The sequence below is a fragment of the Leucoraja erinacea genome, chromosome 9, assembly GCF_028641065.1.
Source record: "Leucoraja erinacea ecotype New England chromosome 9, Leri_hhj_1, whole genome shotgun sequence".
NCBI lineage: Eukaryota > Metazoa > Chordata > Chondrichthyes > Rajiformes > Rajidae > Leucoraja > Leucoraja erinaceus.
Genome location: NC_073385.1, coordinates 37,558,887 through 37,576,222, shown reverse-complemented (window position 1 = coordinate 37,576,222; position 17,336 = coordinate 37,558,887). Strand labels below are relative to the sequence as shown.

The 17,336-nt window shown below is 40.5% G+C and overlaps 1 protein-coding gene across 3 annotated transcripts in view; it reads right to left on the bottom strand.

The window, feature by feature from the left end:
* The window catches only part of baz1a (bromodomain adjacent to zinc finger domain, 1A), an 82,813-nt gene that overhangs the window by 57,850 nt on the left and 7,627 nt on the right, over positions 1 to 17,336 (bottom strand). For all 3 annotated transcript variants that reach the window (XM_055640558.1, XM_055640557.1, XM_055640556.1), the window contains 8 exons: positions 13,358 to 13,456; positions 12,652 to 12,739; positions 11,621 to 11,755; positions 10,595 to 10,703; positions 7,923 to 8,104; positions 7,423 to 7,518; positions 3,593 to 3,731; positions 1,334 to 1,477 (listed from right to left, as the gene is read on the bottom strand). In XM_055640558.1, coding sequence (XP_055496533.1) covers positions 1,334 to 1,477; positions 3,593 to 3,731; positions 7,423 to 7,518; positions 7,923 to 8,104; positions 10,595 to 10,703; positions 11,621 to 11,755; positions 12,652 to 12,739; positions 13,358 to 13,456 — 992 coding nt within the window. The remainder of the gene's footprint in view (positions 1 to 1,333; positions 1,478 to 3,592; positions 3,732 to 7,422; positions 7,519 to 7,922; positions 8,105 to 10,594; positions 10,704 to 11,620; positions 11,756 to 12,651; positions 12,740 to 13,357; positions 13,457 to 17,336) is intronic.

The window sequence follows — 17,336 nt, the reverse complement described above, 5'->3', positions numbered from 1 at the left end:
TAAAGCAATAAATAAAATACACAATTTCCTTGAGCTTAAGCCATGGTAATCAAAAACATAGCTGAATTGTTTTTAGCTACTAAATAAATATAACCCTCATGTGGAATTGCAGTTAATTTGAATTGTGTAAATTACAATCAATTTTAAGTGACCAACGGATTGAACCAGAAATGAAGTGTAACTTATCCCAGTTTCTTGTGTTTGTTTGGAAATACACTCTCCTCACACCTCCAATATACTTTCTGCACATTCAAAATAGAATTCATGATGAAAAAACACTAACTTTATATTCTTAACAATGCTGCAACTAATGAACATAATGCTTAAGTTGTGAAGAGAAACTTTAGAAAGGAAATGATTAGAAATTGAATTCTCCATTCTTTTTAGCTTCAGCTCAGGGTGTTTTCAGTTATCAGGTTTGTTAAAAATACTAGCAAAATGCAACAATGTTCATTAAAAAAAAATTGTTGTGACAAAAGTGAAACTGCAACATTCAAAGTCATCTCCAGCTCGATAAATCAGTGCCTTATCCCTCCCTGACTTTGGGTTCTCAAGTTACTCAATCATTGACCAAGTACCATATTCTATTACTTGTGCACAGAGAAATGCGATTGAGTCAAGAATGGTTTATTATCATGTCTCAGATAGAACAATGAAATTCTTACTTGCAGCAGCACAACAGAATATGTAAACATAGTACACTGTAAACAATATAATAAACAATAACAATAATAGTCTATGTAGTTCAGAGCTTATTTGAGGTGGGAGCGTTTAATAGCCGAATGGCTGTAGGGAAGAAGCTGTTCCTGAATCTGGACGTTGGTTTTCAGGCTCCTGTACATTCTTTCCAATAGCAGGGGTGAAATGAGTGTGTGGCCAGGGTCTCTGATTATGCTGGCTGCCTTCGAGGCAGCGATTCCGGTAAACCCCTTCGATGGTGGGGAGGTCAGAGCCGCTGATGGACTGGGCACTGTTCACAACTTTTTGCAGTCTTCTTCGCTCCTGGGCATTCAAGTTGCTAAACCAGGCTGTGATTGATCAATAGATCCCACAAAAAACCCCTACACATTGTTAACCCCAACATTCCTTGGAATGTTTTTTTTATTTAAAATTACGTTTTGTACGTTAGCATGGTACATAGAAACATAGAAACATAGAAATTAGGTGCAGGAGTAGGCCATTCGGCCCTTCGAGCCTGCACCGCCATTCAATATGATCATGGCTGATCATCCAACTCAGTATCCCGTACACAAGAGGTTTGTCATAACTTGGTCAGGAAGACATGCATAAACCCAGCAAACAATCAGTATTCTGTTTCAAGCAAATCTCTAACCTTTTGGATCTGCTTCCTTTAACTGTTCTTTGGCTACTTCCTCTTCCTCGGCATGCGCCTGAAAGATTGCAGTTAGGAAGAAAAACAGCAATTCACAGAGTGGCCCTTCAGTGTCATTGCCAACAAGTGCTTCCTCAAGACTTTCTGTGAATTAAACAGAAACACTAACAGAATTGCAATACTTCTCAAACAATATACATTGCAATCTTAAATATTCTAAGAATATTACATGCTGCCTCAGGAAGATGACTACAAGTTGCCCTTTCTTCCAGTGCATTCAAAGTATGTTGGTTACATCTTTCAAGTTAAAAAAGGTTGTGGAAATGCACTGAAACACATTTCATTGAGATAAATAGACGAAGAGCACTGCAAATTGGTTTAATTAAAAAAAAGTATAATAGTGGCTATTTGAATGGGACATTTAAAAACCAAATCAGTCACAGTATTAAGCAACATCACTTCCAAAATAATCACCCAAGTTACAGATCCCTTCAATTTCAATGGTCCCTTGGGATACAGAGAAATTAGCTTTAATACAGTTTTGCAGGTTCTATAGTTATCAGAGGAGAGGTCAGTATGGGAATTGCAAACTTGCCCACAGGAGAGGTAGATGTCTGATGGGACTCATGATTGAATAGTTTGCTAGGTAGCATGCTCCTTCTGCATGCTTGGCACCATGTTCAGTACCATTCAGAATATCCCTCCATTGAGTGGAAATGGGCCAGATTGCCAAGAATCAGTGGAAGAATTAGGATTCCAATATGGCTATTGAGAAGATCATTGATTTTTTTTTCTACCTTCATCTGATAATGTCTTTCCATGACAGAACTGTCTGATGTCCGCATGCAAAGTATATTTCCATACCATATATTTTGGACCTCAATGCATGGGATGCTGCCTAGGAAAGGATACTATCGTTGCCTTTTCTTGGTGAGTTGGGATATTTTTGTTGATGGCAGCTCTCTAGTTCTATGTACGCCTGCCCAAGGCAGACTGTCTCCTACACTTCTTCCCACCCTGCTTCCTGTAAAGATTATCCCCTACTCCCAATTCCTCCGTCTACGCCGCATCTGCGCCCATATGGAGGTGTTCCATACCTAGGTACTTTCCCCTGCAAACGCAGGAGATGCAACACCTGTCCCTATACCTTCCTCCTCGAATCCGTCCAAGGCCCCCGACAGTCTTTTCAGGTGAGGCAGAGGTTCACTTGCACCTCCAACCTCATCTACTGTATCCGTGGTTCCAGGTGTGCACTTCTGTATATCGGCGAGACCAAGCACAGGCCCGGCAATCGTTTCGCTGAACACCTCCGCTCAGTCCGACGAAACTTACCTGATCTCCCGGTTGCTCAACACTAATGCCCCCTCCCATTCCCACACTGACCTTTCTGTCCTTGGCCTGCTCCATTGTCAGACTAAGGCCAGCACGAATTGGAGGAACAACATCTCATATTTTGCTTGGGCAGCTTACACCCCAGTGGTACAAACACTGACTTCCAAGTAGCCCTTGCTTTCCTCCTCTCTCTCCACCTCGTCCCCCTTCCCAGTTCTCCGACCAATCTTACCGCCTCAGACTACATTTTATCTGTTTGCGTTGTTGTTACACTTCCTTATCTATGTACCACCCACTCCCCTGACACCAAGAAGGGTCTTGGCCCAAAACGTCACCCATTCCTTCTCTCCAGAGATGTGCCTGTCCCACTGTTACTCCAGCATTTTGTGTCTATCTTCGATTTAAACCAGCATCTGTAGTTCCTTCCTACACACATTGTCTCTAAATGTACAGGCATAGAATCCTGCAGTTTTATGACGTTTATGATTGTTTATTATGGGCTATCATGCAAATTTCAATGGAAAAGCATAATGATAGTCAAGAAAAATGTCCTGGGAGAAAGGGCAGGTATTCTGACAAACAATTCTCCTCACGAGTTTTCAAAAGGTACACAATTTCAAAAGATTAAAAGAAGTGTAATATAGTAATGGATGCAGCAAATACACCAAATATCTCTTGGTCTTGCAATTGGCAATTTGCACCCGACATTTCAGAATTTCCTATCGAACAGCAACATGGGAACAATACTGTTAACAACACGATAGTTCAATCATGGAAGCCTATTAGAGATAGCAATGTGCTGCCAGTTCCACATCCTCATGTCCAAATCTTATCTATAATTAAATTAAAACACAAGCAGGCTTTCAACTAAACAGATCAATCATATTTTGCTCGCACAAGCATACAGATATAATTCAAATTCATTACCTAGAGTCATGCCATCTGGAAACTCATCCTGAAGGTCAAACAGCTCTCCAAAGGCATTTAAAAACTCCAGAACCATCAATGCATCACCAAATAGTTCAGATGGTAATCTGGTCTTTACAGGTGTTGGACAAGGAAGTTCCTATATAAAGAAAATAAAACTTTGCAATGGACATTTAGCAATATTCATTCAAAATCTACCATAAACTGGTTGGTTTTATTACAAACCTACTGTTCAAAATAGGAAAAAAAGCTTTTCCATTAGAGAGGAAGAGCAATTTCTTCATGTGGTGAAAGTTCATTCAAAACAGAATGAATGGGCATGTTAAGGGAATGCCTAGTTATGAGATATTCGTTACAAAGAGAAGTTGGACAGACTTGGATTATTTTCTCTGGAAGCCTCCACCAGAGGTTGTGGGGAAACCTGATAAGGAATATATAAAATTATGAGAGGCAGTCAGCCTTTTTCCCCAGAATGGGGGGGGAAAAATAAATAAAAAAACTAGAGAGCATAGCCTTTAGGCAAGAGAATCAAAATGTCTGAAGAAGGTTGTCGACTCAAAACATCACCCATTCCTTCTCTCCAGAGATGTTGCCTGTCCTGCTGAGTTACTTCAGCTTTGTGTCTATCTTCGGTTTAAAACCGCATTTGCAGTTACTTCTCATGCAGGCAAAATTTAAAGGCGCGTGGAGCAAATTTTTTTTCTATTAGAGTGTGGCAAGTGCCTAGAATGTACTGCCAGTTGGGGTCGTTGAGGCAGATTAGGTAGTGGTATTTAAAAAGCGTTTGATAGGCATATTTATATGCACAGAATGGAGGGATATGGATTATGTGCAGGGAGAAGTTGTTCTTAGCATCATGTTCGGCAGACATTGGGGGCAAAATGGCATGTTCTTGTGCTGTTTTGTTTTATATTCCAAGTGAGATAGGCTGGATGGACTAATTCGGCTTTGATTTTTGAGCAGAGCCAAGCTATATTATCTGTATCCACTGCACAAAGCATTACCCTCCACCCCCTCCCAAGGAGTACCACTACAAAAGGTGGTAGACAATTAATCACAGTGAAAGAGCAAACAATTAACTTACTATAAAGGGTAAACATTATTTTAAACTTGGTTTCAACCAATATAAATCTTCCAAATTACATGGGGGGAAAAATATTGAATGTCACTCAGGTTTGCAAGAAAAACAAAATTGCAATGAATGGGAAGTCATGGAAGAGGCACAGTACCAAATGCTAAGCAATTAGAAAAGAGAAAGAGGCTCCTTGGACCATGGTGTCTGAGACAAACAGAATTTCAAAATAAATTAATGCCTTCTGCCTGCATATGGTCTTTAGCCATCAATTAATTCCCTGCCTATCTTAAAGTCTCCTTAACACCAACCACCTCTTGAACACCATTATCATATCTGCTAATGGCATCCTCATCTTAATGCTAGACCCTCTAGTCTATGATATTTCCACCTTTGGAAAAAGATTCTGCGCATCTGTCCAATCCATGCCCTACATTTTATGAACTTTAATGACATCTTCCATCAGCCTCTGATGCTCCAAAGAAAACAATCCATATTTGCCCAATTTTTCCTTGGACAATGCACTCTACACGAGGCAAAGGTTGGACAATATAGAACTGATTGAATGGCTAATCAATGGTTGACACAAACTTGGTGGGCCTGTTTCCATGCTGTATCTCTAAACTGAACACATTATTCCAAATGCAGCCTGAACAAAATTTTAAACAAGCTGCAATATGATTTCCTGACTTTTATACCCCAAATAAAGGCAAATATACCATATGCCTTGTATACCATTCTATCTAATTACTTTGCAACTGTTGGAACCCAAGACTTTGGGACGTATAATCTCTCTGTACATCAGTGATGGTGGGGGTCCTGCCATTACCAGTATACTTTCCTCTTACATTTGATCTCCCAAAGTGCAACACCCCACACTTGCCCAGATTAAACACCATCTGCCATCTCCATATCTGCAATTGATCCATATCATAGGTAGCCTTTCACAGCCTTCTTCACTTTCCACGACTCCAACAAATTTTGCATCATCTGCAAATTTATCAATCCATCGGCATTTTCATCCGAGTCATTTATATGCACCATCCAATATGATCATGGCAGATCATCCAAAATCAGTACCCCGTTCCTGCTTTCCCCCCAAATCCCTTGATTCCGTTAGCCCCAAGAGCTATATCTAACTCTCTTGAAAATATCCAGTGAATTGGCCTCCACTGCCTTGTGGCAGAGAATTCCACAGATTCACAACTATATGGGTAAAAAAGTTTTTCCTCATCTCAGTCCTAAATGGCCTACCCCTGAATCTTACACTGTGACCCCTGGATCTAGACTCCGATAACATTGGGAACATTTTTCCTGCATCTAGTCTGCCCAATCCCATAAGAATTTTATATGGTTCTATAAGTTCCCCTCTCATCCTAAATTCCAGTGAATACAAACCCAATTGATCCATTATTTCATCATATGTCAGCCCATCCATCCTGGGAATTAACCTGGTGAACCCATGTTGCACTCCCTAAACAGCAAAAATGTCCTTCCTCAAATTAGGAGACCAAAACTGCACACAGGTGTGGTCTCACTAGGGCCCTGTATAACTGCAGTAGGACCTCCTTGCTTCTATACTCAAATCCTCTCACTATGAAGGTCAACATGCCATTTGCTTTCTTCACTGCCTGCTGTACCTGCATGCTTATCTTTAGTGACTGATGTACAAGGACACCCAAAATCTCATTGCACCTCTCCTTTTCCTAATCTGACACCATTCAGATAATAATCTGCCTTCTTGTTCTTGCCACCAGAGGATAACCTTATATTTATCCACATTATACTGCATCTGCTATGCATCTGCCCACTCACCCAACCTATCCAAGTCGCCCTGCAGCCTCATAGCATCATCCTCACAGCCCACACTGTCATCTGCAAACTTGATGTTACATTTAGACAATCAAGTTACCATGGATCCCATCCCTTGTCAAATACTTTAAAGGCCATGTAGACCACATCCACTGCCTTACCATCCAGCACATACTCAAACTATCAAGTAAGTAAGACGTAATCCGTCCTGAACAAAGGCATTCTTAGTCCCTAATTATATGGTTCTATTCCAAATGCAAACAAACCCTCCCCTTAGGTTGTCCTTCCTCCCTCAGCCAATTCTACTCACTATGTGTATACATAAATTATAAGGTGCAGCAAATCACCATCATTTTTAAATCGCATTCCTAAATCTCTGTGACAGGACAAGATCAAGTAGTCCATGGGAATGCCACCACTCACACGCCTTGACCTGGACATATTATTCCTTCACTATTACTCAAGTAAAATCCTGGATTCCTGTACATAAACAGCAAAGATTCAGAGGAGAACTTCAATTTATCAATGGCAAGAAGAATGAACGAAAAGGTAGTTTCGAGTGCTTCCTTCAAAGGATAATAATTTGAAGAGGGCAATGACAGAAGCATAAATAAAATAAAGAATGAAATGGCAATGTAGTCGGAGAATTCAATGATCGCAATAGGTTTAAAAATAAATCTATTTATAATAAAGATGTGAGAAAAGCATGGGAGGAAGAAAGGTGCAGTAGAAAAACATGTGCCAAGACAGTTGAGACAATTCCCAATGGCATGGTACGATTACCCAGAACAAACTTAATTTGAAGTGACTGAAGAAAGTAAAACAGCATGATCATGTGGAGGGACTCAAAAATCACATGCATTATCATATCTTTCAAATGGCCGTTGGAAGCATTTCAGGAAGTTATTCAGAGAAATTACAGAAAGTTTAAAAACTACACAGGCACCTTCAAGTCATCACATTCCATATCTTCACGGGGTTTATTCCATTCCTTTAGATATTCAGCATACTTTCTCTTTTCGTCTCGCAGTTTCTCCCTTTCCTGTTCCAGTTAAGACAAATGATCTTAATCGCAACAGACCTAAAAATAAGTCTTGGCCAATGATTACATATAAACATAATTACATTTTTAATGACAATACTTCTGCAAAACACCCACATACAATCAGTTTATTTAAGGAAATTAAATTGACCCTGGACTCAATTTCCTCAGTCTGAAATAAATTTAGTGACAATATAGCACTCAAGTATATGTGGGAGAGGAGGGGAAAAAACAAAGAATGGCCATTTAAAAAAAAAAAAAAAATGGTAAGTTGTTAAGCAATATACATAGCCTTGTAATAACAGGGCATATATGTTGGAAACTGAAAATCAAGTCATAACATTAATGAACCCACCATTAAGAAATTTATTGCCTATATTTTAGCTAACAGTTTTATTCATTACCCTCTCTTTCTCCAATTTTAAGCGTTCCTTTTCTTCTTTCTTCTTCAATTTCTCTTGTTCCAATATTTTCTTTAATTCTTCCTTTTTCTTTTCTTTATCTTCCTTCTCTTTCTTCCTAGCTTCGAAAATCACCTGTTTTTTCTTTATCTCGTTTGCCATTTCCTCCTCTTTCCTCCTTTTGGCTTTCAGAAAAACAGAAATATTTTGGAAACTACTTTGAAAATGCAAGTTAAACAACATCTTTGACAATAATATTGGCAGATTTTAGGAATTCATAATTTTCCACCTTCAAGCCTTAGTGCCCTCACTTACTCACACAACAGATTCCTCCCCTCCCACACTTTCAAAAGTTCTTAAGTACACCAACAACAATTAACTTTAGAAAATATTTCTGGGTACCACCGTTGATGACAGATTTTTAAAGCATAAATTAAGCATCGTCAGCTTTCAGTTTGACAAAAGCTTTCGTCTCATTGTCCAATGCTATTGGCTTTAACCGATTCAAATTTTTTTAAGTTTAATTGCTTCTCTTGTCCACGTTACTTATAAAGTGAGTAGATGCCACTTTTTGCAGACACTAATATCTTTGCACTCCTCCCCAATCACTTCACACCCACTTGCAGCTTGACTCCAGTCTGCAAAGACTGGGCCCTCGTTCATTACCCACCCCCACCATCACTGGCCATTTCTCCATCACTAACAATAGCAATGGAGGAGGTGGAAAAGCTAGTCAGGAGACAAAAAAAGCCAGAAATCTCCAATGTTTCCCCCTCTACCCTCAAGCTCTGTGCTGAACCAGTCCACACAGACATTTTCCAATCGGTCCCTGCAAACCTGCACTGTTCCTACCTGCTTTAAAGTCTCCACTATTGTCCCCATACCCAAAAAGCCAAGGATTACTTATGACTACAGGCCTGTCGCTCTGACATCTGTAATCACAAAGACCCTTGAAAGACTTGTGCTGGCCCACCTGAAAAATATCACAAACCCCCTGCTGGACGCCCTGCAGTTTGCATACAGGCAAATAGATCAGTGGATGATGCAGTCAACTTAGGTCTACACCATCCTCCAGCACCTAGACCCCCAGGGGACCTATGCAAGGATTTTGTTTGTGGATTTTAGCTCTATTTTCAATACCATTGTGCCAAAGCTACTACACTCCAAACTCTCCCAGTTGACTGTGCCTGAACCCCTCTGTCAGTGGATCACCAACTTCCTGACAGACAGGAAGCAGCATGTTAGGCTGGGAAAGCACATCTCGGACCCGCAGACCCTCAGCAGAGGAGCACCGCAAGGCTGCGTTCTCTCCCCTCTCCTTTACTGTCTCTACACCAACGACTGCATCTCCACAGACTCCTCTGTCAAGCTTTTCAAGTTTGTGGACGACACAACCCTGGTTGGACTGATCCAGGATGGGGAGGAATCTGCCTACAGACAGGAAGTGACACAGCTGGCATCCTGGTGCCATCGCAACAACCTGGAGCTCAATGCTCTTAAGACGGTGGAATTGATTGCAGACTTTAGGAGAGCTCCCCCTCCCCTCCAACACCAGTCACATCTGTGGTAGACAAAAATGCTGGAGAAACTCAGCGGGTGAGGCAGCATATATGGAGCGAAGGAAATAGGCAACGTTTTGGGTCGTGACCCTTCTTCAGACTCAGTGGAGTCATTTAAGTTCCTAGGAACCATTATCTCCAGGGACCTTAAATGGGAGGCCACCATCAACTCCAGTCAAAAAGGCCCAACAGAGGATGTACTTTCTGCGGCAGCTGAGAAACCACAATCTGCCACAGGCAATGATGGTCCAGTTTTATACTGCCATCATAGAGTCTGTTCCTCACCTTCTCCATCATGGTCTGGTTTGGCTCAGCCACAAAGCCTGACATCCAGAGGCTGCAGCACATCATTTGATCCATTGAGAAGGTTGTTGGCTGCAACCTTCCCATCGACAAACTGTGCACGGCAAGGGCCAGGAAGAGAGCGGGTAAGATCATCTCTGACCCCTCTCACCATGGCCACAAACGCTGGAAGGCGACTCTGGACTGTCAAAGCCGCCACACCAGACATAAAAACAGCTTTTCCCCCCCAGGAGCAGTGATTCTGCTCAACAGCCAAAAGTCTGCAGCCTCCTTGTGCTCTGGTATTTTATTTCATTCTTCACATGTTTAAGTTATAATGTTTTATTTTTAATTGTCTACTGTATATCATGTTGTTACTTGCGAGCAAAGCACCAAGGCAAATTCCTTGTATGTATACATATTTGGCTAATAAAATGTATTCAATTTAATTCAATTATCGTTTAGGGTCATTTATCTGCAGTGAAAGACATAGGCATTGTGCCATTCCAATTCCATTCAGATGAAGTATCAATATATATCTATCAAAATCTCATCAACTGAATGACAATATCATTAAAATCATTTAACTCACTGCTGGAAAACCTAACCTCTAATTTGATCTCCAATTCCATATGCTTACCCAAAGATTAATACTTGGCAACTGAGTTAGTCTTCAAACCTCATCAATCATGATTACCTACACTTGAGACATATTCTAACCCTATTGAGAAGGCAAAATTAAATGCAACACAAAAATAAACTCGGTTTCATCCATTTCCCTATCACAATCTGGCAGTAATAGGAAGCTTGGAAGTGAGCCACATTAAACAATACCTAGTGCTTTCATTTCATCTTTTTGCTTGCGCATCTTCTCAATTTCCCGTGCAGATTTATTTTTGTACCTCGATGCCTCCTCCCCATCAGTTGCACCATCAGACTGTGACTAGGAAACAAAAATAACTTGTTTAGCTGTCATTTCATTATACTTGGCTGGCAAAATTATCTTCACCATCCAAAGCCCCACACATTAGTACAAGTATTTGTTGCACATGACATGGTTGTCTTCACAATGGAAAACAGCTTGGGCAGTCATTTTGCAGAATGACTTCAGTTTCTCGTTATGTGTCAATTAAATTCTTTGTTCCACTTCCACACAAATTTTAGCCTTCAGCATTCTATTTTGTTACAATGAAAACCTAAGTAAACTCGATAAACATTCTCCCATCTTCCAACTAGCCATCTTACAAGTTTCTGGACGTGCAATAATTAAAATGATACTGTTTTCACTTTAACACAATTTTTAATATGTCAAATTGCTATAATTCCACAAATAATCTCTGATCCCTTTCCCTGGATCTAAACTCTTTCTGGTTCTGATGGCAATGATAACTTAATTCTATCTGTACACATAATGCCCAACCTGATATTCTCACTATTTCTTTCAAGAAAATTGATTTTGTCTTCATTGGTAGTTCAAACAAGAGAATGGAGGATTGACGCGATAAGGTGAAGGGGAGAAAAACATGCACCTTGCAATTTTTTGTACCTAATTATTGCAAGATTAATAAAAAAATAATAAAAATAAGGTTTGGTGAAGTTAAGGTATCAATAGATTTGGAATAAAGTCCTGATATTTTGACAAATCTATATTATTTGGATTTTAAGCTACTTGCTACACTTCATACCAAATTCCTATGAAAACCTTTAAAAGCTGGTAATTACAAAATTGGATACCATAAACCAAAAATATTTTGTAAATTTAGTCAAAATTCTGATCCTTCACAACTTAGTTCAATTATTTAGAAACCAGAAGGTTTTGCAGTTTTGCCTGTTATCGTGGATAGATGACATCATACTTACATGTGTGAATGAAGAGCAGTTCTTAGGAATCCTTCCTCGCCCTTTATTAGAACTCAAAGTAAATGATGACACATCATCCGGGAACAAGTATGAAAAGTTCTGTTCTGAAAGCTTGTATTTATCCACTATTGTAGACTGAACAAAAGTGAACACATTGGAATTAAATGCATCCACAAAAGAAAATAACTAGAACACTGATAATGTTACTCCCTCAATTAAACACAAGAATTTGATTGATATATTGATCACCAAATTGATTTCTCCAACTTTCAAGTAATTTTGTCATTCAATTGTTCACAAATAGGAATAAACAGTGTTCTAATGGAAGATTAACCACCATGAGGTAATAACCCTTTTACCCGTCCCGATCTCTTTGCTGTATGACTGCTGAGTATTTGTAGCATTTTGTGATTTCAAATTAGTCCAGAATTGAGGACCTTGGGTGCAGCTGATAGTGATAAAGCAATAACTCACAATACCCTATTCCTACAATTAAACTTTTTTTTCTAATGATTCAATGTAGCATCCATTTTGAAATCATAAAATTAGTAATTTCTTATCTACCATTTACAAAGATAAAACTCCTACGCCCTCTAGTGGTAGTTCAAAAAGGAATCTGAGAATCATGGAATGAAAAGCAAAAAAAATCCAAAATTGACAGCAAAGTGGAAATGAATGTCACTCAAAGCACCTGTCACACTGCATGTTTTTTTTCCATCACCAGATTAAAGCAGTATTAATCAACTTCAAATCCTATACTATGTGTTGTTGGTCCAGAATAAAGATTTCATTAGCAAATAGGATAATTTGAGTGGACAGAAACTGCAAAGAAAATGAATTTTTCTGGGTATGAAGTATTTCCTTCAAGATCTCATGCAGCATATTTGTTGTCATTTCAAAGAATACACTGAGACAATATGAAAGCAGATTATAAAGACAGCCCTTAGAAGGATTAAGTACAAAGCTTTCACTCATCTTCCAATGATAACATTAATACAACAAATATCATCTAGCACGAAGATAATTCTTACCTTAACCTTAAGCATGCCGTGTCGCAACTCACAATGTTGTTTGAGAAATAGCTTTAACTTCTCTCGGGAATACTGATTTTTCTTGCGACTGTTAAGAGGAATGAAAACACAAGTTACAGCAACACAAATATAAAATTTCATATTTGTACCTCACGACAAAAAAAAGTCGTGCAGACCGCCTGCACCCCCCCCCCCCCACCACGTTCCACTGTGATCACAGCTTATTAACTCATCTGGGATAGTTGCATATTTCTCTCTATTTAATAATCTTGCAAATACCACCTCATTTAGATATTTCCAGTGATCCGAACTTCACGACCCTCTGAGATATAGAATTCCAGAGATTAGACTTTATTTTAACTGGATTTTAATTTTAGTTTAGCGATAGTGCGGACCAGACCCTTCGTCCCACCGAGTCCGCAATGACCGATGATCACCCGTACACTAGTTCCATGTTATCCCAGTTTTGCAATCTGTATGCTAGATTTTACTGAAGTCAATTAACCTACATATCTTTGGAATATGGGAGGAAACCGGAGTGCCTGGAGAAAACCCAGGCAGTCACAGAGAGAACATACAAACAGCACCTGTAGTCAAGATCAAACCTGGGCCTCTGGTGCTGTAAGGCAGCAAATCTACCGTTGCGCCACAATGCCGCCCCTTCCCCTTTCACCTTCCAGGAAAACAACTCATCATGAATACTCACGTCATCTGGGAAGCTTTAATTATGATTTCATTTCCTTCCGTTTTAAGTGGTTTCACCTTGTACTTAAATAAAGTCATATCAATCTTGCCCTTTTTATTCCTGCAAAAAAAAAAATCACAATCGCATTTTAACAATATTTTACTATTCTCATTTAATAGATGCTCAACTTCACGCTGATATGATTATGAAAGTTGTGAACACAGTGCCAGCCATTTTAGTGAAATATAAATCAATATTTTAATGCTAAATACACAGTATATTCCATTGATTTTAATTACTCTATTTACAGAACGTCAAATGGATCAAAGCTACTGGGTGGTGACAGCAATGGCTACCTCGCCAACAGTCTGTCTGTCCTTTCTTCCGTATTGTTATTTTAAGTGCGTGTTAAAGAGTATGTTTTGGTGTTCTATTGTTTGTTTTATGTGGGGGTGGGGGTAGGGTCAGTGGAATTTTTTTTTAATCTCATACCTTGCCGGAGATGCAATTTTTTCAGGATCGTATCTCTGGTCGCTCTGCGGCCTAACATCATGGAGCTGGCGGCACTGCTCGAGACAGACTTTGAGCCCCGCCATGGGGCCGTGGACTTACTATCGGAGCCTGCAATCCCTTGCCTGGGATCAACGCTCCTGCGGATTTCAACATCGAGGAGCTCGCAGTCTCGGGTAGAGACTGGTGTCAATAGGCAATTTTACTCATCACATACACCCGAAGGTGCAATGAAATGAATTTGCCAGCAGCGGTACAATTAAAAAAGAACACACAATACGATTTAACACAAACATCCACCACTGTGGTGGAAGGCACAATGTTCAGTCAATCCCCGTGGTCGAGGCCATAAACCTCCGCATGGACGTCCAAATGTACAGGCCCTCTCGTCGGGACGGTCAAACACAATCTGCAGCCTGGAGGTCCCGAATCGGCACTTTCTTACCGGAGACTTCAGGATGTTGTAGACCGCAGTAGCTCTTCTCTGGCTATTGCGACAAGGGATCCCGCTCTGGATGGTAAGTCCAAGCCAGGACCTCGGCTAGAAGCTCATCAGACCGCGGCTTCAGGATGTTATAGGCCGCGGGCAGGCGGTTGGACCTCTTCTCCGGGGATCCCCGACGAGGGACCCCAGGCTCCGGACGCCGCGCCCGCGGCTAGAAGCTCCGCAGACCGCGGCTTCAGGATGTAACAGTCCACGTGCCAGCGATCGGAGCACTCCCTTCTGGCGACCCCACCAAGGCCTCGCCTGCTCCGCGATGAAAAGTCCACGCTGCGCCCGCTGGTGAAACTCCGGCGCCAATTCTGGGAAAGGCCACTTCGATCCATGGTGTAAGGCCGCGAGGGAGACGACATGGAAGTCACCTCTCCGTGGAGGAGGCGACCGCAAGCAGTCCCCCCCCCTCACACAAGACTACTGTATGTATGTATATATATTTATTGCTCATTATTCTATGTTCGCTCTGCTGGGGAGATGCTAACTACATTTCGTTGTCTCTGTACTGTACCCTGCACAATGACAATAAAGATTGAATCTGAATCTGAATCTGAAGACACACTAAGAGATACTAAAACAAACATTTGGACACACTGAAAACCAAAAAAAGTAGAAATAACGAACACGCTGCTGGCAGGGCAGCCGTCTCGCAGCGCCCCCACCGACCAACATTGGGAAGGTCCAAGCCGCAAGAGGTTTGACCAGCCCTGACTCGGGAGTCCGATCGCCCACGCGGGCAGCTGAGATTCCCCCCGATGCGAGAGCTTGATCGTCCCGACAAAGAAAGGTTCGACTGCCCCGACCGCGGGAGAACAAAGGGAAGCAGATTGAAATTTTGCCTTCCATCACAGTGAGGAAAGTGGGATTCACTGTGGTGGATGTTCCATGTTAAAAATTTGGGTGTCTTGTTGCTCTTTATTGGTATGACTGTATGGCAATCTGAATTTCACTGTTCCTTCATTGGTACGTGACAATAAACAAACCTTGAACCTTGAGCTAAACTTAAGGCATGATATTTACGCAGCAGCAAAAGTTCCACCATTAATAAAACTAGCTTTTCTGGATTTGAGTGCGGTTTTCAAAAAGGAATCTGAAAAGGTTATCCAAACTCAAAATTCTATCCAAACCTTATGGTTATACCAGTGAACAGGACAAACCAGAGAGTATTTCATTGTAATTGATTTTACCGCACTTGATCCGCACTTAAGTGCCACAAAGCATCCAAAGAGAAACTTATTTTCCATCAACACCCCACAACAGGATGCTCACTAACATATTTCAACAGAATAAATCATGTTTCCAATTAAAATTGTATAATTTTACCAAGGCAAATTCCTTGTATGTGAATACTTGGCCAATAAACTAACTAACTTGCTTATAATTCCCTGTCTCCACACAGGAAATACTGCAGATTAATATACTTTTCCTTATTCATAGTAAAATATAAAATTTGTACAAATAATTGTTTCCTTACTGCTGTTTCATGTCTTCTTATGACATTGTAGACATTTCATCCCATTGTGCCAGCTGTCACAACATTCTCATCAGTCCCATTCCTCCCATTTAATGCCCTACAAACTATTCTCACACATCTCCCCTCAGTTCTACTGCCACACATGAACATAATGGATAATTAACCTACCAACCAATACAACTTTGGAATTTGGGAGGAAATGAGAGCATCTGGAAGAATACACGTATTGACAAGAAGAACATGCAAATTCCACAAAGACAGCACATTCAGTTAGGATCAAACCTAGGTCAATGAAGCTGTGCAACAGCAGCATTTATGCTATCATTATTTCATTTGTAGAAATTACATCAAGCAAGTTGCCATCTTGTGTTTAAGAAGGAACTGCAGATGCTGGAAAATCGAAGGTACACAAAAAAGCTGGAGAAACTCAGCTGGTGCAGCAGCATCTATGGAGCGAAGGAAATAGGCAACGTTTCGGGCCGAAACCCTTCTTCAGACTGACTGATTTAGTATAATCTGTTACAATTTTGAGATTCTGTTAATGCATCATGATTTTGCCCACAAAAAGTTGATTGGAAATCAGTCCGCAGATTAATTTTAACTTTGAAACTTGTTGTCAAATTGAGGAAAGGGGATCTTTCAGTTTTTGAGCTAGTTCTGCTATTTCTAAATTCAGAGGAACACTATACTTTGTATCAATCTCCCAACAAAACGTCCTCTTTTCATGGAGATTTAGAATGTTTAGTATTTTCAGAACAATCAACGAGAATGGAATTAAGACTGTACAAAGTAAGCACCAACATGGATTTCTTGAGCTCAATGTATTAGAACATTACACATTTGCATTTATAAGACATTGAAAACGGAAATTTTAATTGACTAGCATTGTTGGTACAAATACTCAGACATGCTATTTTGAATTCCATACTGAACTTTCGGTCCAGGGCCTCCTCCACTGAGACCACACGAAAACGGGAGGAACAGCAACTCATACAAGCCAACGGTACGAATATTGAATTTCCCAACTTTAAGTAACACACATACCCCTTTTCTCTCCCCAAAACTCACCATTTTCTTTCCCTCCATCCCCTCCCTAACCTCCCATCAACTGAAACCAGGCAGACTCTGCAAAGGGTTTCTTCCCTACCCCTCCACTTGTACAATTTAAAATGGACACATTTGCAACTTTTCCATCTTTGAGTTTAACAATTCGCAACTCTTTATCCTCCCTGGCTCACACCTGTCACTTTCTCTCTGACCTTTATCCAACAATCTGCCTATCACATAATCCCCTTGCCTATGTTCATGCTCTGCCCTGCCCCATCTCTCTCCCACCTTGAAAACATCAATAATGCCTTAGTTTTGATGAAATGCAGCGAGCAAACGCGATAATTCCCGATATTTTCTATTTTTATATCTGCACGGCCAACAACTTCCGCTGTTATTTTCCCTTCAGCTCTCTCTTCTCTTTACCTTCATTTTTCTTAATCTTTGGAACTCTAAACGAGGATAGCTGTGTC